Here is a 24,741-nt window from a genome sequence, read left to right as displayed (position 1 = left end):
AACCAAAATATACATTTATTTAAAATCAAAAGTGTAGAGTAGTATTTGAAAAACAAACAAGCAAAGAACCCACAAAACCAAAAAAGATGAAAGAGTTCATTCTTTTTGGAGACTATATAATTTTTTCTCTGGTGTCATCCTCGGGTCATTATGGTAATATTAACTGACTGATGTAAGATTTACTGACCTTATCCTCCTGGGAGAACCTTCTCTTGTACTAAGCAAGACATTTATCTCCTCTAACACCATATTTTAATAGAGGCAAAAACTCTGGTTTTCCCAGTCCACTTAAATGTACATAAACAAAGTGGTACTCTATAGAAAGAGCGTGTTTCCAAGACCTATTAGGAGGTGTATGTGTTTGGTTGCTTTTTAGAAAATATGGCTTCAACAAAACATGTCTTTGGTTTTCATATAAACTCTTCCTGTGTATAAGAGAAAGTTGGGTTCCTTATAGTGACATATATGGTAACGAGATTATTATAGATGAACCTGGGTGTTTTTTGTTTGTTTGTTTGTTTTAGATGAACACTCCACTTACTGTATGCATAGTGTACAGCGTGGGACTACACAGTGTGAAGTTTCTACAGCTCGTACTGACTTTAATTTGAATAAACAAAGGCTTATTGAAGAGTATGGATGTTGAGTCACAGTGTTAGAGTGCCACCTCTTGGTGAATGTCAGGAAATGTTTTAATTTACAATAAAAGATTTATATTGTCAGTAAAAAACTATTTTTAGTGCTCCCTCCTGCTCTACAAACAGCTCTCCCCCTGTCTGAGCCCTGCTCTGACTGTCTTTTACAGCTGTTTTGAAAAGGACAGATTTTTCTTCATAGTCATTTTCTCAGTTGTGATATAACAACTGATTACCAAAAAACAAGCTAAGAAACAAACAAAAAAAGCATGTGACAAAATAAACAATGTCTTTGAAGGAAGGGAAGGAGGACTGGTGTCTTGGATTTAGTTCTTACATGGAGAGGCTGACAGAGATTTTGGTTGTTGTGACAGATGACGGCAGCGGAGGGAAAAGAAATCTCTGTATAAACACAAGTTCGGAAAACAGCCACCAATTGTTTTGCTTATGCTCTTGGATGTGAATGCTGTTTCCCTCATGATAATACATACCATTCCATTTACAGCAATGGCAGCCCTGTTGAAACTGCCAAAGCAGAGCTGCACTTCCTATTGGGGATAGGAATAATTTAGGAAATAACATGGTAACCACTAATGTCACAAAGGTCACTGAATGCTAAAAATCTCTTGAGCTGAACAGAAAACATGAATTGTAGCCAAGGGTGGACCTTCAGGGGCATGCTATATAGTTATATGTGTGCTGAAATAGTTTGTTATATTGAGATATATATACCTAAAGGGAAAAGATTAATTAGCCTTAAGTTGTTTGTCCTTGTCTTAATGAAGGTATTGCTGGTGAAACCAGGGATATTGTGAAACACTACTAGAGATGGAACCAGAAACGGAAGACCAAGAGCAGAGTGGTAACTTGGCCCCCTGGTCAGGTTCAGATGGGTCCCAGGAGATTTATGTGTCTGGGTCTGTGGTAGAGTCCCACAATGAAGATGAAGTCAGCGAAGCAGAGTACCTGTTAGAGCCAGAAAGTACTTATATCTCCAAGTATGACCCTGACTCCCCAGAACACCTTCAAGAATGGGAATCTGCAGGTGAGCAACAGTCCCCGCCTGAACTTAGTGGAAGTGAAGAAGAAGTATCATATCAGGAAGAGGATGACATCTACCTTAGTGAGTCGAGAGAGTCTCCTCACATCCAAACCTCACAAACATCCCTGCATCCAGAGTGCACAGACTCAGAGGATCATGCTGGCAAGATATCACGGCCACATTCCCAGTCTTCTTTCTCCTCTCTTGGCTGTGCTGCTGATATGACCATGGCCTTGACCCTGACCACAGGACAGCCCACGGGAGCCAGTAATAGAAAAGGCCCAGAGACTGGAAACAGCAAGCTTGAATCTTCAGAGGAAGGAGGGAGCAGTGAAGCACCTCCTGCTTCTGTCTCCTTTGGAATTTCAGATGAGGGTGCTGAGCAGGCAGAGAAGTGGAACTCGGAGTCTGACACAGATCTGTGCAGACCAGACAGGCAGAGGGCAAAGTACACACGTAAGTATCGATCTTCTACCCTCCTTTTATGTGTCAGTCAAGGTAGTACTGCAAACTGCACAGCAGCAGAAAGGTTGTTTTTTTTCTAAGATTTAAAATGATTTAATAAGATTTGTGAACAGTTAAGATATTATTTAGTTACTTTAAATTCAGCCAGCTGAGGCACACATTACAGTCAGTGAATAAAGTTTTTAAAAAGTTACCTTTGGCTGTATTTACTGTAGCTGGTATGTGAATCAAAAGACCTAACTTAATTGATAAATAACTTTGACAAAGCACAATGGGTGCTGCTGTTTTTTCATGCTGTAACACAGGGTCTATTTGAAGTGGACTTACTGGGAGAATACCCATGGCTTTATTAGTCAGAGCAGGATAAGAATAAAATATGACCATATGATGAGGCTGGCAGAAACAAATTTGACAGACACCAGCATGTGTCACCCTGGCCTGTCACCCGATCCCTTTTCCGATCGTAAGCCTTGACTGCAGTGGAAAATGAGCTCCTCACTTTTCTTGCCTTATGGATGCCCCCTAAGTTAGCTGTAAGTAAATATGATGCTTTTATTAGTGTGCTTGCTTCAGCAGGGGGATCTGAAATTGTGTCTTACCTGTCATGCTTCCATTAGTTGCTTATACTAATGGCATTATCAGTCCCATAGCTTTTTTTTTTTTTTTACTTTACTGAAAATTGACCAATTGAGTACAGTGTAAACAAAAAACATTACAATCCACATTTTCCTATGTTTTATGGTTCAGCTTCTTCTTGTTTTAATCTCTCTCCTTCCTCCTCCTCCTTCTCCTCTCACCCTCGTTCTCTTTCTGTCCCTCCCTTCATTTTTTTCTTTGTCTCAGGGCTCAGTCGCAGCGAGAGCCAGTCAGAAAGGCATGTCAAGGAGACCAAGTCTAAATGCAAGAGAATTGCTCGGCTTCTAACCGATGCGCCAAACCCCCAAAATAAGGGAGCCCTGCTGTTCAAAAAACGCCGGCAGAGAGTCAAGAAGTTTACGCTTGTGAGTTACGGAACTGGTGACAACAAGGTTGACAGTGAAGACCAAATAGAGGAGGGGGCTGAAGAAGTTAGATCAGCCGGGTATAACTTTGTGGCCACCAGTGATTCAGAGTTAGAGGAGCAGTATTCTCTTTATCAGCAGCAGCACAATTTGAGTCTGAATTGGGGAAGTGTTCAAGAAATGGATGCTCTACCAGAGACAAAAGGGAAGGGAGTTTTGATGTTTGCTCAGCGGCGCAAACGAATAGATGAAATTGTTACCGAGCATGAAAAACTGAGGAGTGAAGGATTACCTGTGGAAGTATTAACAGAACCTGCCTGTGAACAAGCACAGCAAATTTACGACACTGAGGAAATGTACGCGCATGCTGATCAGGCAGATCAGAGTTATATGAATGCAAATCTCAAGCAGCATGGAGAATACCAAGAAGATTTCCAGGACATGAACCATCTGTCCAATGTACCAAAACCCTTGGTACCAAACAGAACTGCAAGGCCTTTTCTAGGATTTCAAGATAGCCCAAGTTCTACCCCCATACCTGGGAGTGTTGTTCCAGTTACAAAGAAACACCAAACAAGATTTAAAGTACCTGTGCCTATTAACACTAACCCACAGGTTTGGTCTCCAACTGGAGACATAATAGCCTCAAGAGATGAGCGAATATCTGTGCCAGCCATCAAAACTGGCATCCTACCAGAATCAAAACAGAAAGCCACTAATAAACAGTCATCTGTGCGGGCACAATATTCAGATCTTCACACTCAAAACAAAGGGGAAAGGAGGTCTTATATTGATTCGGAGGAGGACTGTTTTAGTCTAGGTGCTGAAGCTTGTAATTTCATGCAACCCAGAACAATAAAACTCAAGAATCCCCCTCCAGTAGCCCCAAAACCCACCCTCAACCCAAACTGTCCACCATGGATGAGAAGGAGCCCCTCCAGCGAGCCCAATATTCCGCCAAGAAGTCCGGTTTCACAACCTTCGCACAGTCCCGTGGGTCCTCATAGTCAGAATTACTTACAGCAACAAGACTGGGCTCAGCTTCAACAGATGGCCAACCGCTGGGCACCAGATCAAACTCAGGCAACACTTCAAACACCTACTAATGCCTGGGCTCCGGACAGCTCTTCTCAGCTTCATCTGCAGCCAACCACAAATAGCTGGAGTCAACAGCAGCAACGATCCCCTGTGAGTATGCAGGCCCACAGTCCTACTTACAGACCACAGTATCCAACTTCACGCTCAAAGAACAAGGCAGACAGCACTTCACACTCAATTGCCTCTTGCCCACCACAAGCAGGGAAGTCATATATCCACTTGTCAAAAGCACCACAGTTTTCTCCAAAGGGTCGGATCTCAGACGGAGGTACCAGTTGGGCTGGTGATGGCCCAGCTATGACTGGAAAAGGTGCAGAATTGTTTGCCAAAAGACAGTCCCGTATGGAGAAGTTCATTGTTGATGCTGAAACAGTGCAAGCAAACAAAATCAGATCCCCCTCCCTGACCTCATCCCTCCCGAACTCTTGGAGGTATTCATCGAATATTCGAGCCCCACCTCCATTATCCTACAATCCCCTTCTTTCTCCTTTCTATGCTGCAGCCAAACAACCCCCTTCCACAAGCCCAAAAGTCAATGTCAAGACCAAAGAGAAATCTAAATCAGCCCCCAAGCAACTCAACTCTTTAGATATAATGAAACATCAGCCTTATCAGTTGAACTCATCACTGTTCAAATATAATGTGGTGCCTGGAACCAAAAGCCCCACCCCCACCCCCAGCCCCACCCCCAGTCCCAAACCAGCCCCAGTGTCAAAGTTCGAGGTTACCAAAAACCTTAAACTTAGGGTTGCCTCTGCCACTTCTCCTTATAATGCCTCTGAGCTTGCTGTTGAAAGCAAGGCAGAAGTCCCAACTAAGTCACCTGGATCGGTAAGTTCCCAAAGTTCTTCTGCCCAAAACACAAGATTGGCTGAGCCTCTTGCAATTGACAAGCACGTGGATAAAAAGCACACTGCAGCACCTGCAGCCCATCGCTTAACCAAAAAGCCAGCACACAGCGCCAGACCTGCAAGCACATCTTCCCAGCAGCCATCTGCTGCTGACAGCATAGCTTCAGCTTTCTCTCCTGCATCTCTTATTGCTAGAGGCGCACGTCAATTGGCTCCTTGGCCAAAGTTTTCTGCTAAGAAGCCAGTGGTGACAAGCAAACACTGGAAACCTGTAGCCATGCTACATTAATTCTTGTACTGTATATGGTCTTGTTTTGGTATAGTCAACACTGAGACAGTAATTACATAGTTATCTGCAACTTGGCAGCCTCTAATGTGTCTTAACAGGTGGAAATATAGAGTCCTTTGCACTAAACGTAGGCCTCAACTGGAATAATTTGCAGCTATAGAGATCTGTTTAGCTGGCAATGTAAGGAAACAACTTAAGGTACAGTTAAGCTCTTTTAAATCTGTGACAGATAAATTCAACATAAAGTACAACAAATAAACACATTAGCACATAACATAATGTCCCTGACAATTGGAGAAAAAGGGAAAAGCAAAACAAAATAATGTAGATTCTTGTCATGTGCAATAATGTGTGCAGAGAGTCCTGTTCTGCTACAATATCTTATTTTGGGTTTTTTGGGTTTTTTTAAGAAAATAGATCACCTGCAAATTTGCATGCTGAGATAGGAACCCATGAAACCCCAGACAATACAAAACAAACACATAATGTTTATTATCTCTCTCTCTCTCTCTCTCTCTCTCTCTCTCTCTCTCTCTCTCTCTCTCTCTCGCTATATATATATATATATATATAGATAGATAGATAGATAGATAGATAGATAGATAGATAGATAGATAGATAGATATTTACCCCTATCAAATTAGATTGTTTAATCTTTTATTCAAGTTAATGATAACTGATTTTTACAACTTATACTTATAATACTCATGTGTGTTTGGGGAAACAATTTGCATTTGCTTCAGCCTCATTCCAGACTTTGATGGCATTAGAGCAGCAAAAAGCATTCATTTTGGTTGTGACCTGATGACTAAAATATTCTAAAAATGTTTTTTATGTGGGTATTTTTCAACATGGCCAGTTATTCAACTGTCAGAAATTTCATCAGAAATTCTATATCCTCATCCTTGATGGAAAAAATGAGCAAAATATCATAGAAATTTGAATGTTCTGCTACGGTTTCACGAAAACATCTACTGCAAATCTTTATCCCCTCATCTTTCTGACATGTCAGTGTTTGCACTTCTTGTACTCGGCACTATCATGCTATTAAATTTCTCTTTCCTCCTACTTGTGTACTTCATATGTGTGTTGTGAACAATTTCCCTATTTCCTTTCTCCTTTGTCTTTCTCACTGCCTCACACTTTTGCACATAAGTGGCTCAATCTTGTTGCACTTTTAGCAATTACGACCTAATCTTTCAAACTTAACTGTATTTGTGTGTTACAGCTTTTCGATCTTAATCTCTGAATGTTGAAAGTCTGGAACTATAATCTCAGCCCCCTCAAAAGCAGAATTTGATTTTGCTATTCTAAACATTCATGGACAGCAAGTCATTAGCTTCCGTCATGATAAATAATATATTATCTGTATACAGCAAAGAGGCATTTTTTTCAAATGTATAACTACACTCAAAAAAATCTGTTGTTGGATGAACACAATTTAATCATGGCACCCTTTTTGCACACAATTTAACCAAGTACAATAAACCCTTTTCGATCATGTCAAACCAACACATTTAGCATTTGGTGGTTTAATGTAATCAGATTACGTTGGATCAACATATTATACTTACATTGATTTGAAGTGATTTATTTAAGTATGTAGAGTGAAATTTGTTTTAATTCATTCTACACAATTTAAAAAGTTTAGGAAAACAGAATTAAATCTTGTTGTTTCAACAACTACTTTGTTAATCAAGGCAATGATTTCACTCATTTCAACCAAATTATTTCAATTAGATTTGTTTACATTTGTTACACATTTAGAAACCCACTACTTTACAAAAAAAGTCACAATCAGATTATGATAACATTATCTTTATTAACTGGATTTAGTGGACAATATAAAAGCTTACCATTTTTGTACACCTGCAAGCATATACTTCAAAAGGTAAAATGTTAGAATACTTACTTACATAGGTAATATGTTGGAACCAAAGCTTCCACAACTAAAAACAGATGCAAAATTTGCTCAATATATCGACTGCATTTTAAAAAATTAAACTAAAAGATAAAAATACATCTCCCACTTGGCAAGTTAAAACATGTGACAAAATCGAATTGTGTGAATTTGGAAAAATAAAATAAAATAATTAGAAATATTTTGGGGGCAATACAACAACAACAAAAAATTCCATAGGTGATGAAAATCTATATTTGTTTGGTGTATCTCATTGAAATAATTATTAGTTTGACCAATTTTTATATTTCTGTATTTATTTTTTTAATTTTGGTTGCAGTCCTCCACAGCTAGCAATATAGTTTTGCTGTGTTTTAAAACATGCTAGCAAGCAAAATGGAAACAATAATACAGTGAACTTAACAGGTGGCAGTGGTCTTAAACTTTACAGGACCTTGATACATAAACACAACATAGTACTTCTGTCAGTACTTCTGATCCATTTTGAGCCATCTATATAAGGACAAACAAAAATCATCTGCAGTGCTGTATAAAAGGTGAATTGCCCAACAGAGAGAATCCAAAAACTTAAAAAAAATGTTTTAAATGAAAGAAAAAAAATATAAACAACTCAAATATTAACATTATATATTGGAAATCACCATTGCACCAATGAACCATTCAAGACCTATCAGTCATTTTCAAGTGCTCTCACCCCATAAGCTTGTTTTTCAGAAACTGTACCTTTGAAGACAGCTTTTGTCCATCAAGATTTAAAAGTATCTTCTGGAGGACTTCAAAGGTGCATTTAAGTTCTGGTGGGTAGCTCAGGTTCAAACGGTATATGAGTCCAAACAACAGAGCACATGCTTGTGCAATGTTACCCAAATCAGTGTTAGCCTCCACACCCTCAATCACGACACCAACGTCCTCTGGGTCATCTTCAGGTTCAGCACCCTCCTTCTGGATGACGTACACCTCCATCACAGTTTGCTCCATGCAGCTTTTTGCCTCGCTGTCCGTATCCTACATGAAAAAGTATAAGACAACAAAGTAAAATTTAAGAGATTGTTTAAACAACTGTTTCTATGCTGTTCATAAAATCCAAGTAGTCAAAGTAATAAACAGAAAATTACACCACTAAAGTAGTTGTTAGTAATTACTCCAATACATAAATTATAAAATACACCTCTCATGTCAAAAGAGGTGGCGTAATAGTTGGGTTGCGGTCACGTGGTTCTGATGACGTGCGGAGGCAGCGCGATTTTTGAGTGGAGGGCGGAAGTAAACATGGAGGACACTGTGGAGAGTCAGGAGAGCAGCTATTGTGCAACTTTAGACCCCGTTTCTCGGGAGAGATATAAACAGATAGTTAAAAAATATATCGGACGTGAAAATGTCCGAATACACCACAGAAGTAAAGGATTTGCCTACTATCGAGGCTGTGGATATCACCAACTACTTGGTCCTCCAGACTTCTTACTACACTAGGCAGCAAATGAAAGCTTTCAAGAGTCTGGAGGCGTACAATTTTTTTGTCAGCGGGTGGGTCCACAACCTTGGAACAAAACGTCTCCGTGATGGATACAGTTTGGTGTTTGCAAGGGTGAGTGTTTGTTCTTATATTGCTTTATCTTAAACACGCTAAAAGTTAGCGGTAGCGGCTTTACTGCGGTCAAGTGAGCCCTCACTTACGAAGTCACAGTCAAGCTAGCTTTAACGTCAACAAACATGCCACATCCTTAGGACTTCGTTAGAGTGACAGTTGTTTGTTTCAAGGTAAACCATTCTCAGCGGTCTAACGAGACACCTCTGAAGACTTGGGTAATTGCAAAGGAGGATGGAGAAGTGATTGCAGCTCATTGCAATTGTATGGCAGGGTTAGTAGCCTGTTCTCCACTGTCACTAGGCTCAAATCCGGGCTCTCAGCCGTCTGTTGCATATCCAAAATCGCCTCTGCACATCGATGCTGTTCTGCCTTAAGCTTCATTCTTTTCTCTCGTTTGAGAACTGATTCCGATCTGGGTTTTCGTTCGTAGCCGAGATTGACCGTCGGAGCCCAGTCCTCCGACTCTTCGTCATCCAAAGCACTTGGGCAGCCTATAGTCCCAATCAAGTCAATATTAGACTACTAACTTAAAAGCACTAAGTAAACGAGAATTTAACGACTACCTAATGCTAATAAGTTCGTTTGCAAACATAACATTACCTCTGACGAAGTGGTCGCTGCAGACACGGGCATTGGCAGACTCTGCTCCTCCCGACTGTAAACGTAAATTTAAAATCCATTTTTTCCTACGTTTTTCGGTTAGAATTTTCCATTTTTCTCCTCTTCGTTGGGCTATTTTTGGTACCCTAAAATACCGTTTATCAGTTTCTCTGGTCGACCTACTGGAGCATCCGTAAACACAACAGGACATAGGCATTTTGCGTACTGTCTGTCTGTGATTTTGCGCTTATCTTTTTCACTTCCGACCGCCAGTCAAATTTCGCGCTTTACGTCGACGTCACGTCTACGTCAAATGAAACCTAGCTATTGACCTCTCACCGGCCCCTCCCCCGAAAGGGCCATTGTCCAATTACACATTATAGCAACCGTTACTGTGTCTGACAAACATTAACCTCAAGCAAGATGGAGAAGCGGTGTGCCCACCGATACGCCGAGAGATTGTGTCTGGAGGAGTTGTGTTCTTTCCATTCACAAAGTCAAAAACAACGTGAATGGATTAAACAGTGTGTATGGCCCCATTCCCAGGTAAATGTACCGAACATTATGAAGCATGTCTGCTCGCACATTCGGGTACCCATTGGTGCGCAGAGGAAACCATTTGTTTGTCGGACGTAGCAAGAGTAACTTAGGGGGACAGGACTCGAGAAAAGGCTAACTCAGCTGCTAAAATAAAACAGGTATAGAAGTGTTAGTACTAAACAGCTCAAAGTTCATAGACATTTCTATTTACAAATACTGATGACCATAACAATGAAAAAACAACAGGACTTGTTTTAATCCAAGTACAGATTCAAAAGCAATATAGTCTTGATGCATGTTAAATGCATTGTATGTTTGTGTATCAAGTTTAAGTAGGCATAAATTTCTTTCCTTCCAATACCAAATTCCAGAAATTCTTTATTGCAACGCTTAATACTGTTTGGTATTCAAGACATCCTTTCCCCAATACCAGGTGTCTTGTTGCTAATCTCAAAATTTTAATTTTAATGATTTGCATTTGAGGCAACGTCACAATTTGTATGAGAATGTTACAGACAACATGCTGTCACAATGGCTCACCAAGTACTCCTTTATTAACTTCTCATAGTCTTCGTTTAGGTGGATGCACAAAGACTTCAAGATGCATGCTCGTCTGGTATGGATGTTGTCATGCTGGAGAGGAGGAGGAGATAATATGAGCCAAAACCAGTCTGTTTTTCTTAAAGCTAGGGTAATCAGTTAACTTGCATAATTATTCTTTAGGTTAGAACCTGGCATGTACCACTTGTTAAGCCGAAACAAAATTGACAACTTCATCTCCAAATAAAAGTTATTTTTGCTGCCTATGACAAAGTCTACTCAATCCTAATACAAACCTTGGAGATGGCAAGCATGAGACCTCTTATTTTCTTTCCACGTGTCCCTCCTTTGGTCAGAAAGATTTCCATTAAGCGTGGCGCGTATTGGTCAAGCTCGGCAAAGAAAGTAGATAGCAGAGGCTTTGTGGTGATTCGCAGAAACTCCTTCTCAATCTGCAATAGAGAACAAATACATTGATTAAAAACGCAACTGTATATTTCACTCACTTCACATCTAAGCTGACTAAAGCTGCTTTTAGAAGACCATGCAGACATCAGTGCTGTCTGTGTAGGACATGAATCAGTCTGTGTCAGATACTGAATTTGAAATTTCCACTAAAGTCACAAGTAAGAGGCAAGTGGAACCAAGATCTAGGCCATTTGCTTTTTGAAGTTTGCAAAGACTGCTAAATTGCACCAGTGGTAGTTCACTCTTTGCAACACAGTATGCTGTTCTAAACAGATTTTTCAGGTTTATTTTTAGTATATTATTTGCAATTGGTGTTTGTTCTGGGAAAGATATTGCAGACTGAGCAATAATCCATTTCTAATGGGGGCCTTTCTTAAAATGACTGGTCCCAGTAACAAAGGCGCTTGTCGACTCAGAAATCGAGGGAAAACCAACAACACACCCGGCAGAACATTATGTTATTTACACGGGTGCACATAAGTGGTCCGCATGTGCGCATTCGCTGTCAAAATAAAAGACGCGCAACAGATAAGAAGTTGCAACGCACGTTTGCATCCATATAAAAGGCACTGTTTTTGTCCGCTAGAGTGGGATTTTCACGGCACATTCTGCACCACATCTGTGTGTTCATCATTTGTTTGAAGCCAGCTCACCTCCTGCAACCACTTTTGCGAGAATACGCGCTTCTTTTGTGGTTCGGACTCCTTCTGACATTTCTTTGGAGGTGGAGGAAAACCAAAGTAATTGCTTAAAGGAGCTTCTTCGACATATTTAAGAGTTCTAAACAAATATGTCCTCCTCCAGAAAATCTTATGTATGCAAACACGCGTTGCAACTTCTTATCTTGTGCGCGTTTTTTATTTTGACAGCAAATACGCACTTGCGGACCACTTATGTGCAGCCCCGGTTATATAGCTCGTCATGTTGCAGCCACAGAAATTCTTTTGTCCATGAAACCATAAAGCTGCACTTTCTTTTTGCCTTATAGTCTGATTTGTCATAACTTTTCCGTTTTGTGGTAAGCTTTTCTTTGGCTGTCACTTCTTCACCCTGACCTGTCTTATTTGGCTAAGCAGAACTACAATTAATATCCTGCTGCTTTTACACACGCACTCACATAACACTCAGCGATTGTCTGCGCGATCAACCTCTCACATGTTTAAGCTGCGGGAGATTTCACTTGTCATGTTTGCATAGTAAGCTAACGATTGATAAGACGATGTCAGAGGAATTGGTGCACAAATTATCATCACTCACAGATCAGTGCTGTCGCTCTCTATACACAGGTCGCGCGATTGCAAAGTGAAAGCAAAAAACAAGCGCAAATTCAAACGCGATTTCAATATGTCACATATTGAGAGTGGCTCACCAATGCCAATGACATAATTACCCAGCTACATTTCCGAAAGAATGCAGAAGCATTGACATATATTTTTCCTTCTTATGACAGCCCGACGGGCAGGGCAGAGATAGATTTTGGTAGCCCGACTGGAAAAATCGCTAGCCCTGGGACGTCGGGCTAGCCATTTTGCGAGCCCTGTACAGTGTTTCAATAATTGTACCTACTACTCTCCCTGATGGAACAACGCTTGCACTGCCACATACAAGTCACTGAAAGAAAAAAAGAAAAGCAGTTTTAAGGATAGTTTTATTGGCACCTTTTTTTCACTTTGATTAAATCATAAAACTATCATAAAAAATATATGATGGTAAAAGGCTTACCATGTATTAAAGAGGAGGCACAAACAATCAGAAAAAGGGGTCAGCTTTCTTTGTGGTGTTACTATGGTAAAGAAAACAGAAAAAATTATTTTATAAAAATTCCACAGTGGATTTTTTTTTACTTTGTTGCAAATGTATAAAAAAAATACAAATACATATAAATACCTCTTGCAATAAAAAATTCACAGATAAATATCCAATCTGTTGCCAAATGTAATAGCAGTGTTTCACACTATGCAATAAAGATGCTGGTAGTTGCGGTATAGGTCCGACAGGCAATTTTCATAACTATCCGCCATTGCCTTTTCCTCTGACCTCGTGTTTATGCTCTTTTTCCCATGTACTAGCATCAAGTCAATTCGAAGGATGCAGCCCCTGAATTTGGACACAGCTAATATTTAGCAAATCGCGCATGCTAGTTTAACTTGCATTACTGTGAGAGGCCGAATGCTTAAAATAAAAGGAGAGAGAAAGAAAGAAAGAAAGAAAAAATGCAAATGATAATAAAAAAAGTGAACAAAGACCATGTCTTGCAATAACCGTCATTTAAAACCAAAGTGAATGCTAACAGAGCTAGGTAGAAGTTCAATGAGACAACCATACTAGCTTTAGCTAACTTCATTTACTTTGAAAGTGAATTACGAACGTGTTAAATATTGAATTAAACATATCAATAACCGCTAAAAACACTATAAGACTAACTGCAAAAACGGGTAAAAAAAAAAAAAAAAAGAAAAACAATGAAGTGGAAATGCTAATAATAGTATAAATATACCCAGAGCGGATTATAAATCAGGTATTAGACGATACCGATTGGCACCGTCTAATACCAGATTTTCACTGTATTTGCTCCACTCCCGCTGTCTAATGACAACTTACACATTTGGAATTAAAAACATTGTTAAACAATTAATGGACAAAACAACTTCGTTTGACTAAGATATTTTGAGTTATTTATTACTTACCTGTATTGTGGAAGATTCCGCAGAGGGAAATGGCAGTCCACTGAACACATATAACTTCTCCGCGTTCCCGCCTCTTCACTTTTGGGAAGTTTGAGCATGCGCACTAGGCATCGGTTTTAGAGTTGTTGATTTAAAATAATTACATTTAATTGAACTGAAGAATGCAAATCTAGTTCATTAAACTTTTTGTTATTTTATGTTAAACCAACAACTGATAATGATTTAAAAACCTAAACTCAATATGTTCATGTTAAATAGACAAATGTCTATTGAATTAATCAAACAACTGCCTTAGTTGACTTTTTTGAGTGTAGAGACAGAGTAGAATTAACTAAAGCTTTGAGCATTTTCAGTGGTTTCATATACCCTTAACTTATTATCGCTGATTAAAGATACAGCAATCACAAAACATCTCCTTACCTTTTTAGTGTTCCTGTTTTCTATTGAGAAACTATACACATTAATAAACTTTTTTGCTTATTTCATGTAGAAATAGCATTTGATTGACATCAATCTCTCTCTCTCTCTCAGTCTAGTTACAGCCATAATTATGCAACAAACACCTTTATTATAGTTACCAGTTCAATTAAATTAAATTCAGTTTAGTTTATTCAGAAGTCAGCTTAAAATACAAGTAAAAAAATGTTAACATGCAAAATAGTTATTTATGAAATTGGACTAAATAGTGGCCCAGGCATCAGATGATATGCATGAAAAATATAATAATAATAATAATAATAATAATAATAATAATAATAATAATAATAATAATAATAATAATAATGATGGATTGCAATAATAATGAATAGCGCTTTTCTAGGCACCCAAAGCGCTTTACAATTCCACTATTCATTCAATTATATACATTTGTCCTCTTGGCCAAGTCTCACTTGGAAAAGAGATTTTAATCTCAATGAGACTTTTACCTGGATAAATAAAAGATCATGAAAAACAAACACAACCTTCTAACATACAATGTCTTATTAATTCAAATATCGTCATATTAATAACACTAATCTAACACACGTAGGCAGTGATAATAGTGTTAGCACATGATAATAGTATTAAAGCATATAAAGTAAGTAGTTTATTAAAGTATGAACTTAAAATATAGTGCTATTGCAGATTTTGAAAGATCTTTGCTATACAGGGTTCAAAATCAAACATATTTTAGTAGCAGCTGTTGTATATAAGTTCTTTTAAATACTGAAAAATATTGATGTTTTAAAGTGCTTCCAAGCTCATCCCAATTCTGTGGACCTCTACAGGTCACATGTAAAATTGCACATTTAAGTTTACATTTCTTTCTCTTAAGAATTGTCTTTTTCCTTGTCCTGTGTGTGTGAGAGGGAAAGTGTATTTGGATAAGCTCACAAACTTGCTAAATACTATAGTATGCAGATTACAGGCAATATGAAAAATGCTACATTCAGTTGACTTCAGGAGTTTGTGACAATGAAAAAGAGAGTTAGAGAGTTATCCAGTCACACAGTTTACAGCATGACTCTGTCTACCTTTAATCTGATGAGAGCTATATAGAAGCTTGTTTCTGCCACTGAAAAAAGCAAAAACAAAATAGTTTTACTTTTTTTTTTCAAAAAAACATTTATAGTCCCAATTACAGGTTATCATCTCAAAATTTTGATTTTATAACTTAAAATTTCAAGTTATTTTCTCAGTTTCAAGTTGTTGGTTTTTTTCCAGAAAAGTTATTAAATTAAAATTTTGACATACTTACGTGTAGCTAAATGTTTTGTTTGTTTTTATTGCATTAAAAACCCTATTAGAGTGCCTTTAGAAATAGACCCATAACATAAATACTTGTTCAAACTAAAAAAAATAATAAAAAAAAATAAAATAAGTAATTTAAAAAAATTGTAATTCTTATGCAAATTCTAGAGGCAGAGGAAATAGTTCCAGTAGTTCCAAGTTTTTTCCCCTGTCTTTTCAATGGCATTAACACTGTACTTGTTTCAAGGTGCTTGAACCAGCAGCAGGTAAGTTCGGAAATCTTCTTCATTTAGTCTGAATAATTCCTAAAATTCAGATATATATGACTTTTACACAAGTGAAATTGTCCATTTGCTACTAATATTGATATTAACCATGTCCATTTGTTTTCACTAAAACATTTTAACAGGATTCATAGAAAAAACAAATAAAACCTCAAAATATTCTACAAATCTGAAATTGCTTTGTAATGTGGAATCTGCACTTTTTAAAAGACAATGTAAGGCATATTTAATCAATCAAAAAAAGACGGAAAAACGGGGGGGACCTCAAAACATTAACACTACTTCTGCCCTTGCTCTGTGGAAGTGTAAAAAGGAAAATGTAATAAAATGACCAAAAAATGACATAAAAAAACTATCAAAGAACAGACAGTCAAGATGGATTTGGTAAAGTAATAAAGTATCTTTACGTTAATTTATTTCACAGAGCTAAAGACATAAACATGAACAAGATTTCAAATGCATCAATGTATTCCTTCTTCTGTGTGCAGAGACACAAGTATACCAGCAGAGCAATTATAGCTACACTTACCACAGGTGTGCAACATCAAATACATGCATTGGTTTCTTTAGCTTCTGCAGGCAATATTGAGTAAACCATTTCTGTTGAGGCATCACCCACGAAGTACAAAGTGCTCTCGTGGGCTGTTAAAACACTTTTCTAAGCAAGGACAGATGCAAGAAATAAAAAGTTTAAAAAGACTCAGAACAGAACAGCTAGAGTGAAGCCACAACAATATCAAATATACAACAATGCTTGACAAGAAAGACAGCATTATAGGTCAACTCAAGTCAATCACAAAAACAGGGTTCCTAATTTCGAGCAAAGGTAATGACTTAAGAAATATCAGAGGTCTAAGTCCTTATTTAGACTTTTATACCAGGGTAACTGGTGCAACTCAATCCTACATGCTGTTCTTTATTTGAGGCATTTGATAGTATTCCCACCCCTAGCATCGAAACTAATAGTTTCAATACCTGACACTCTTAGGGCTCAAACATTCACATAATGGTAATGTTTTGTCATAGGACAATTCAAGGATAATCTTTATTCAGTAAGTCTTTTTTTATTTTAGAGAAGAGTAACACACATTTTATTACACTTAAAATATGAATACACTTCAAAAGCATTAGCTCTCCAGGTTTCAGAGAAGCCAGATGGTGGCAGCAGAGTCTGCAATGCTGCTGTCACTCCAGCCAACAAGTTTGTGCTTTTCTTTTAGGGATTTGGTAGAAGTCGTTCGCTGAGCCTGCCTCAGAGACTGAGTTCAATGCCTTCTCCTGGACATCTGTCACCAGTGAGCACACCCGGGGTACTGCCAATACAGAGGCAAACATCATTCCAAGAAAAAGTCCACAAACCACTTACACCATGGGAGGCAGCATCAAGAAGCCCTATTGGCTCTGTGGATGAAGCCTTTTTGTTTCTCCCCTCATCTGCAGCTACTAATGCCAAAGCTGCAAAGCACCGGGGATCTCTGCCAGAGCCTCCAGAAGAATGGAAACGCAGGGTATCTCTTGATCCTGCACCTGTCAGTAAGAGTCATTATCATCATGAGGCCCCAGCTTTTCACATTCTTACCAAGAGCAGGACATTCTCACCTGAGAAACCAGCCTTCTATGGGCCTCCCTTCAGACCTGCCCAGCCTCTTAGGGCCAGTATTGGGCAAATGGCACAAGGCTTCAGTCCAACAAAGTGCTCTCCTGTGTACAGTGCATTTCAGCGAAGTTAATAGATGAAGTCAGATATCAGAGAAAGAGAAATAATAAATGATATTAACATTGTAAGGCACAGATTTTCCTTCAGAGTATAGAAAACATGAAATGCAGAGAATTGTTATTTGTCACTAGGAGATGGAGTACTGTATGTCGAAAAATGAGGGTAAGGCTTTGGCACAGTTTAAGCCATTTGTTATGTTGGTTTTGCATTTATGACGGGATGGATAATTATGTTGATTGCATGAAAAAATCATTTGGTTTAAAGCAAGAACATACTGTGACGATTGTGTGAGATATGAGCTCAGCTTTCATGGGAAATGTTGCTATTGTGCCACCAGAGTGTCATCCAAACAGTATTATATCACTCATCCTATAATAATCAGATTTTTTCTCAGTAGTAATGCAGTGGCGATTACACAAGTAACCATTTCCAATAATCTCATTCACTTTATTGACTTTTGTGTTTTTCAGACATCATATGGTTCCTATTTTATCTTTTGCAATGCATTGCCAGAAAAGTTGTAAGCTTACAATCAGTGTGTGTGCCTTAAGGAAAGTGTTATTTAAAGTGACAAACTGTGTGTTGGCTTATTTGCTTTTATTTTGTTGATCTTTTAATAGGAATGAATCCTGCATGAATAAATGCAAAGTTTCCCACCTTTGATCAGACACTGTGTGGTGTTTAAGTGTTAACAGAAGCAGATGCTGTCCTTGAGTGCCAGAGTTTCCACGTGACGCGTGCAAATTTAAAGTTGGGCTCTTACCGTGTACAATATCACTGTTTTCACTTTTGAAACACAAGAAATAAAACAGATTAAAACACACTTTTAGTGTTGTTATTTGAATTTAATTTGTTTCTCAGAAGTTCCTGATATCAATCTTTTATTGTAAAATTTGACTCTTGAAGAGTAGATATAGTCTTTTTCATTTCTCTGTTTTGCCTTTTTAAATTCAGATTATAGGATAATATCACATGCAGCTGATGCCGGTTTTCCCCCTGAAAAAATGGTATAAATTGCAGGATACATTTTTAAGCTTTTTTTTTAATGGCGGATGTAGGAAATATGATGCAAATTTATATATAGAAAATAAAATGTAATTAATTTTTTTAACAATTTTGTCAGATGGTTCAATAAACGCTCCATTTTTAGATTAGAATTTTCTGGCAATTATTTCATGGTTCAGGCTTTAAAGGGTTAAAATACTGAGTTGACAGGGTTTCAGCCTTATTCCTATTTTAAACTTCACAGACTTTGAAAAAGATTTAACGGTCAGAATATCTTCAGCACTGCAACAGCTTCAACTGCAAGGATAATGACTTTGATATAAAACCCTTCTTGGCAATACTCCATCACCCCTTTAACACCCCTCTCTTATCTGTTTATCATTATCCAGAGTCAGTAATTACACATAACAATAGTAACACAACTCAGTTTGGAGACAGAAGTGCGCACGCAACATTAACAGCTTCCCTAACATGAAGGCATGGTACCTCAGAGGTTATGTCAGCCCACAGAGACATGTCGAATATAAGGCGTCGAGAGACAGGAGAGGCACCAAACAAAATCTCACTGAGTGGGTGTGTGTGCTGTCCATCCTCCCCCCTCTCTCTATGATAGCGATCCTTGCCCCATGGTGTTTGAGATTGGTTTTGAGTGTTTGGCAGGTTAAATTTAGCCTATTGATGTAAGCTGCATTCCAGTCACAACAGACCCAGAGACACACTCACAGTTTGGCTTTAGTGTCCAGGAGTGTGAAGATCAGGGAAGATCAAACTACCTACTGTAAGTTGACCCCTGAGCCTCCGTGTCTCCTCTTCAAGGATACAGGACGACCATCACAGGTATGGACAAGCCTTATCAAGCTTATTTTGTGAATATGTGATGTATTTTTAATTATGCTCTAATAACGTTAACACAGCACTTCTTTTAAAATTTAAAAACAATTAAATTTGACACCATCTAACATTTATGTTTTCTAAATGGCTGCATGTGTGTTTAGGAGTTTATCAGAGCATTGGATATATTTTTGCATTGAGAATCCCATTGATCGTCTTTCTTTTTACTTTTAACATTTTTTTTAATACAGTTCTTCCAAAGTCAACGGCATAGGGCACAGCAGAGTTATTCAACATTTCAGAGTTTCTAAAAAGCATTTTTAGAGCTGTACCATCTTTGATCTCATTCTGAATTTAGCAACAAAGTAAACCTAAAAATACACAAAACACCAGCTACAGAGAAAAATATTTTTGGTCTCATGCTTGAGCAGTTTTATTTGGCTCTGCAGGACAATGATTGTGTCCAGCTACGCATGCAAACTTAGGACACATATTCATCCTTGACCTTTACGCAGCATTAAAAGCGATGCCACTAATGTTAGCTCACATACTGAAAAACTGGTGCAGTGACCACCAGAGATTTAAGAATTGCGTGTATGGCACTAATGCATGTACAATGGAGCTTTATAGGTTATGCAATATGCTGCAGTCTTTAAATGTGGCACCTTCAGAGTTTATTATAAAATGACATGAGCAGTATACTGTTCAAATCATCGATATGCAAACAGCAAATGGGACACAGACGTTAGAGACTCAAAAACTATACATGTCTCATGTCTGTGAATTTTATTATGTACCAAAACAGGAACAGAACGAACACTGAATGAATATATTTTGAGTTTTATTTAGAGATCTTTAAATACTCTCCATTTCATACATGGCCTTATATTTATAAACTCATCAACCTATGAGCAGAAAATAAAACTTTATGATTCTGGCAGAACAACTACATCCTGTGTCCTGTATGTGTTTCCAGTCCTCCTGAGTTCTTCTCATCTCGCCAAAGCCACAATGTCACAATTCTGTACAATGCCTGCTGGAGAGAGGAAGAAGTGTGCCACAGCTATATGCCGAGAGGTCCAGGGTACCAGCGGTATGATATTAGAGCTGAGGCTCGGCAGACAAAAACACAAGAGAAAATTCGTTGTTATCAGAGTTCAAAATGTCAAGGCTGCTCTCCAGCGACTACCATAAATCAGCAAAAGGGTGATTTATACCTATGGTGGCTATGTTTTTGTCATTTCCAAAGGTCTATTTTTGGGTGGGTGTCAGGGAGGGAGGTTGTGAGGGCCAACTGCTGCTTGGGAAACGTGAAGGTCTGTGACAGCTGGGGTACATTCTGTCTGTACACGTGGATAACGGAGCATCACGTACAGCCAAAACTATTGTACAAGTACAAGTACAATGGGGACAATTTGTTTTCCATGGCAGAGCTCACAGAATTGAAATTATACATTTTGTGACTCATATAATGCTATCTTATGAGCTTGCCTAAACCTAGCCAGGCCGATAAACTGACATTACGTTGTGTATATTTATACTTTCTGTCCCACATTTTCACCTTTAAAACCAGTGCTGCAATGATCTCCTGGACGGGTTTATGGGAAAACAAGCCAGTGGCCACTGTTAATCCCATCCATTCCTACTTTAGTACACAAATGTCTGCAGGAATATGCATCTAACATAGATACAAACTAATATTGTTATTTATGTACTCATGAATGTAGTTTTTATTGTGGCATTGACATAAACCAGGAACCTTTGCCTGCACTCTCTCATTTATAGCAAAACATCAGTTATCAGTGAAAATTAAAATTCAAAGTTAAAACTTAAAGTACATACAGTAAAATACTGGAATATCAAAAAAAATATTGCCTCATCACTATTATGCAAAATGTAATGAATACATTAAACTACATAACAGACTGCTTTTTCCCCATCTTTTCAACTTTGTTGTTGGGCAGGTTACGTTATGGACCTTGGAAAGAAGCTCAGCACTCCTAAAGACATCATGTTGGAGGAGTTATCTCTGCTTTCCAACAGAGGTTCTCGGCTTTTCAAAATGCGCCAGAGAAGATCTGACAAATACACGTTTGAAAGTATTCAAAACGAAGCAAATGCGCTGCTCAGTGTAAGTCGACTTGTTTGTTTTACTTACTTTTTATTCATTATCTCTCTCTGAAGTTCCAGGATTTGGTTTAAAGAAAATCTGTTGGTCTTCCTTGGTCTCTTGTGTTCTGGGGGCCTCTGGATGTCTGGAGTTTTGATCTCCTCCACACCTGCTTCACGCCCTGGAGGACGGGGCTGTGGCCCCCCCACACCCTCTAGCAGATTATTACATGAAGGAACCTTTTAAAAAACAAAAAACAAGCGCGTCCATGCTCACAGGTGTACACACGGGTGATCACACCCACAAACTACACCCTTTTTGGCTCCTACCTCAAAGCACACTGTGTTCTGTTGATCTTATGTGCTGCACAATAATGTTTAACATTTAGTATTTACTGTCATATTCCCATATATCATTGTGATGTTGTTTATTCTATTACTCTTGTTCTCTTCTGCTTGCTTTCTTTTTTCTTTCTCAGCAGGTGATCCAGGTGATTGATATATGCATTTTTTTTTCTCTGCCCGTTCTGTTGGTTTTTGTCTTTTGCCCTTCTCCCCCGTCCCTCTTCTCAGCTGTTTCTCTTTCCCTCTTTCTTTCTCCCCTTCTTTCCCCCAGTCAAGTCTGTCCCATATTCAGTAAGTGAAAATAAAATAAACAATAAAAGGTGAATCAAATGGACCATTACGGCAAGGCTGGGATGGTCAGTTTGGTAAAGTAAATCCGTTGGGCATCTTTCTTTGCCTTTAGGCAATAATTCTGATGGCAAAAGAGCCAAACGGGACAGGCCAAAAAAGAAAAAAAAAAAAAAAAAAAAAAGAAAATCTGTAAAGGTGCCTGCACACATTTATCAGGATATTTGCTCTTAACAAAGAGTGTGGTAAGACATGGATGATAACAGAGACATGTGCCTCGTGCCTTTTACATCCTGCGGGCAAGTCTTCTGAGAGGCTGCTCAGGCACTTTGCTGTTAATGTGCGTGACACAAAAAGCAGCAATAGATGTTAGCAGTTCAACATGTAGCTACACAACTGATATTTTAACCCAATGATGCACTTTATTCTGTTTTGCAGAATGATATTTTGAACATGAATACACACTCTGTGGAAATAAAAGTGGAGCCGCCAGCCAATGGAAACATTGCTAATGCTGAAAAAAAAGATTCAGGTAATTATGCAGCTTAGTAAGTCAGGCTGTTCTTGTTTTATCCAACAGTGAATTAAATGAGGATCTAAATATGGTAATGCAAAAATAAATAAATAAATAAAACAATCATAATCAAAGATGTAGTTTTAAGATGGATTACTCTGTTTTACATTTGCTCCTCTGTACATGAGTCTGAAATTCAGCCGATAAGACTGCACAGTCAAATAAAAGCTACTGATTATGTAATGATGTCATAATAATAACAACTGCTATCATAGATTCATAACAGCTGGTCTTATCTTATGGCAACCGATTTCCAGAACAGGACAACAGCTTTATGGGCAGCTTTAAAAGCGTTATTTAATTGTATTATTTTGACAGCAGAGTCCTGTGCCTCCTCTAAAAACCCTTGAGCACAATATCATCTCATGTCGACACATTACATGATGAGCACACGCTTCAACTATGTGCTATTTTTAAGGCCTCAGATCATATTGATGGACAACTCAGTGTGCCTGTGTTAAGTGTTGTCTAAGCGCAGTATCTATTCATAAGCCTGTCCACTCTAAAACATAATGGCTCAAGAAAACAGCTCAGAGTTAACACGTAAAAGCAAAGCAGGCTGACGGATCATTCTGTTCAAACAATAACCCAGATTATGATCGCCCTTGACTGATTCTTCTTTCCTCCTTCACAGTAACGACTACTGAGAAGTTAAATCCCACAGCTACACACAAGTCATATCACTCCCCATGGGAGGAGGCCCTGCTCCGTGACCCTGACCTCGCTGAAACTCTCAAACTAAAAATGCCAGCAGCAGACCCACGGTCAGAGCTTCCTGAATACAAATGCTTCAACCGGTGAGAAAACTACGAGTCTGTTTTAATGAATTAGAGCTGAGCACAACAAAGACTGACAGTCATAAACTGATCTTAATTACAGGGTTGCCACTCCATTTGGTGGATTTGAGAAAGTTTCCAGAGGAATCACATTTAAACTACCTGAAGTGGACCTGAACCCCCCCAGATACCCAGAGCTCCAGGATGCGGGGTTGAAGAGACCCACCTTCAACAGGACAGCCCAAGGATGGATATCTGAGGGCACCCATCTGATTTTACCCACTATTACCCTGGAGCCCATCTCAGTGCCAGAGTCTGATGACCTGTAGATGATTTTATGCAAAATGATGCCAGCTTGGTGCTGCCTGTGACAAGAAAACAGCCAATTAGTAACACTAATTTTTTTTTAAGAGATTTTAATGGACAGAGAGGGTTTCATGTGTTTGACACCCTTTAAACTAGAATGTTTACTGCCTTTGAAGACATGTGTCAAAGAAAACAATGTAAATAGTAAATGGAATGTACCCCTATGTGTTCTGGAGTCTCTAGAGATACTGAAGTATATCTGCAAATTACAAAGATTGTGAAAAATGAATGAAGTGATGAATATAAATTGTAAATAAAAAAAAATATATATTTATTGGTGGTGCAAGAAAAAAATGGCCATGCAACAAGTTATTTAGGTAATATTCATAATTCTTCTTGTTAGGTACACCTGTTCATTTGTTTTTTAACACAAATATCTAAATAGCCAATCACATGGCAGCGACTCTGCACACATGAGCATATAGACATGGTGAAGACGACCTGGTGAAGTTCAAACTGAGCAACAGAACGGGGAAGAGAGGTGACTTTGAACGTGACATGGTTATTGGTGCCATATGAGCTGGTCTGAGTATTTCAGAAACTGCCGATCTACTGAGATTTTCCCACACAACCATCTCTAGAGTTCACAGCGAACTGTCCAGAAATGAGAAGATATCCATCAGTTCTCTGGGAAAAATAACTTGTTGATGCCAGAGGTCAAGGGAGAATGGGCAGACTGCTTCAAGATGATAGGAAGCAACGATAACTCAAATAGTCACAAGTTGTCTGCTTCCACATGTGAATGGTAGGGTCAGAATTTGGTGTGAACACTATGAGGACCAGGGTTAGGATCAGGATGGTAATGGTGGGGGATTTGTTGTCATACTTTGGGTTCCTTAGTATCAGTTGAGCATTGTTTAAAGGCCAGAGTGAGTGTAAATTTAGATTTGTAAAAAAGAAAAAAATCCACTAGGGAAACAATTATAAATCAACATTTATAAATAAACTGAGGTCTAAACTAAATTCATCCAAAAATTTCATCCAAAAAAA

At 38.5% G+C, this 24,741-nt stretch overlaps 3 protein-coding genes across 7 annotated transcripts; 2 read left to right on the top strand and 1 right to left on the bottom strand.

Annotated features, from left to right (window-relative positions):
- The first annotated feature begins 1,453 nt into the window (after positions 1–1,453).
- On the top strand, positions 1,454–18,280 carry synpo2b (synaptopodin 2b). Its single transcript, XM_085459244.1, has 3 exons — positions 1,454–2,133; positions 2,986–5,072; positions 16,961–18,280. Exons 1-3 carry the CDS (start codon positions 1,464–1,466, stop codon positions 17,468–17,470), a joined length of 3,267 nt encoding a protein of 1,088 aa, XP_085315370.1. The 5' UTR covers positions 1,454–1,463; the 3' UTR covers positions 17,471–18,280.
- Positions 7,891–14,038, bottom strand: LOC146707724 (uncharacterized). 4 transcript variants are annotated; one of them, XM_085459241.1, is made up of 6 exons: positions 13,726–14,038; positions 12,761–12,821; positions 12,601–12,649; positions 10,867–11,022; positions 10,571–10,663; positions 7,891–8,307 (listed from the first exon to the last, which is right to left on the bottom strand). In XM_085459241.1, exons 4-6 carry the CDS (start codon positions 10,936–10,938, stop codon positions 7,993–7,995), a joined length of 480 nt encoding a protein of 159 aa, XP_085315367.1. In that variant the 5' UTR covers positions 10,939–11,022; positions 12,601–12,649; positions 12,761–12,821; positions 13,726–14,038; the 3' UTR covers positions 7,891–7,992. The 4 variants fall into 4 exon arrangements, with proteins under 4 accessions (XP_085315367.1, XP_085315368.1, XP_085315369.1 ...); XM_085459242.1 differs by lacking the exon at positions 13,726–14,038 and having other exon boundaries at positions 12,761–13,399; XM_085459243.1 differs by lacking the exons at positions 12,601–12,649; positions 12,761–12,821.
- An 833-nt stretch (positions 18,281–19,113) lies between the features above and the next one.
- On the top strand, positions 19,114–24,057 carry myoz2b (myozenin 2b). 2 transcript variants are annotated; one of them, XM_085459238.1, is made up of 6 exons: positions 19,114–19,299; positions 20,270–20,386; positions 21,258–21,424; positions 22,474–22,567; positions 23,244–23,406; positions 23,489–24,057. In XM_085459238.1, the coding sequence occupies exons 2-6, from the start codon at positions 20,305–20,307 to the stop codon at positions 23,712–23,714; spliced, it is 732 nt and encodes a 243-aa protein (XP_085315364.1). In that variant the 5' UTR covers positions 19,114–19,299; positions 20,270–20,304; the 3' UTR covers positions 23,715–24,057. The 2 variants fall into 2 exon arrangements, with proteins under 2 accessions (XP_085315364.1, XP_085315365.1); XM_085459239.1 differs by lacking the exon at positions 20,270–20,386 and having other exon boundaries at positions 19,117–19,299.
- Positions 24,058–24,741: the final 684 nt, after the last annotated feature.

This window comes from Copadichromis virginalis, linkage group LG6 (genome assembly GCF_057382275.1).
Source record: "Copadichromis virginalis isolate Kocher_CV1m ecotype Utaka linkage group LG6, C_Virginalis_male_GT1.1, whole genome shotgun sequence".
Lineage (NCBI taxonomy): Eukaryota > Metazoa > Chordata > Actinopteri > Cichliformes > Cichlidae > Copadichromis > Copadichromis virginalis.
The sequence above is the reverse complement of the archived record's forward strand: the minus strand, read 5'-3'. Positions and strand labels throughout refer to the sequence as shown.

What these genes read in the sequence shown, in the direction of transcription:
- synpo2b (XM_085459244.1), top strand. Translation starts at nt 1,464, where the DNA reads ATGGAACCAGAAACGGAAGACCAAGAGCAGAGTGGTAACTTGGCCCCC. An exon ending in GCAGAGGGCAAAGTACACAC is followed by an intron (nt 2,134 to 2,985) that starts GTAAGTATCGAT and finishes TCTTTGTCTCAG; the next exon opens with GGCTCAGTCGCAGCGAGAGC. An exon ending in CAACTAAGTCACCTGGATCG is followed by an intron (nt 5,073 to 16,960) that starts GTAAGTTCCCAA and finishes CTTTTCTTTTAG; the next exon opens with GGATTTGGTAGAAGTCGTTC.
- LOC146707724 (XM_085459240.1), bottom strand. Translation starts at nt 11,124, where the DNA reads ATGTCTGCATGGTCTTCTAAAAGCAGCTTTAGTCAGCTTAGATGTGAA. An exon ending in TCATGCTTGCCATCTCCAAG is followed by an intron (nt 10,664 to 10,866) that starts GTTTGTATTAGG and finishes CCTCCTCTCCAG; the next exon opens with CATGACAACATCCATACCAG. An exon ending in AGTTAATAAAGGAGTACTTG is followed by an intron (nt 8,308 to 10,570) that starts GTGAGCCATTGT and finishes TTTTTCATGTAG; the next exon opens with GATACGGACAGCGAGGCAAA.
- myoz2b (XM_085459238.1), top strand. Translation starts at nt 20,305, where the DNA reads ATGTCACAATTCTGTACAATGCCTGCTGGAGAGAGGAAGAAGTGTGCC. An exon ending in TGCTGAAAAAAAAGATTCAG is followed by an intron (nt 22,568 to 23,243) that starts GTAATTATGCAG and finishes CCTCCTTCACAG; the next exon opens with TAACGACTACTGAGAAGTTA. An exon ending in GAATACAAATGCTTCAACCG is followed by an intron (nt 23,407 to 23,488) that starts GTGAGAAAACTA and finishes TCTTAATTACAG; the next exon opens with GGTTGCCACTCCATTTGGTG.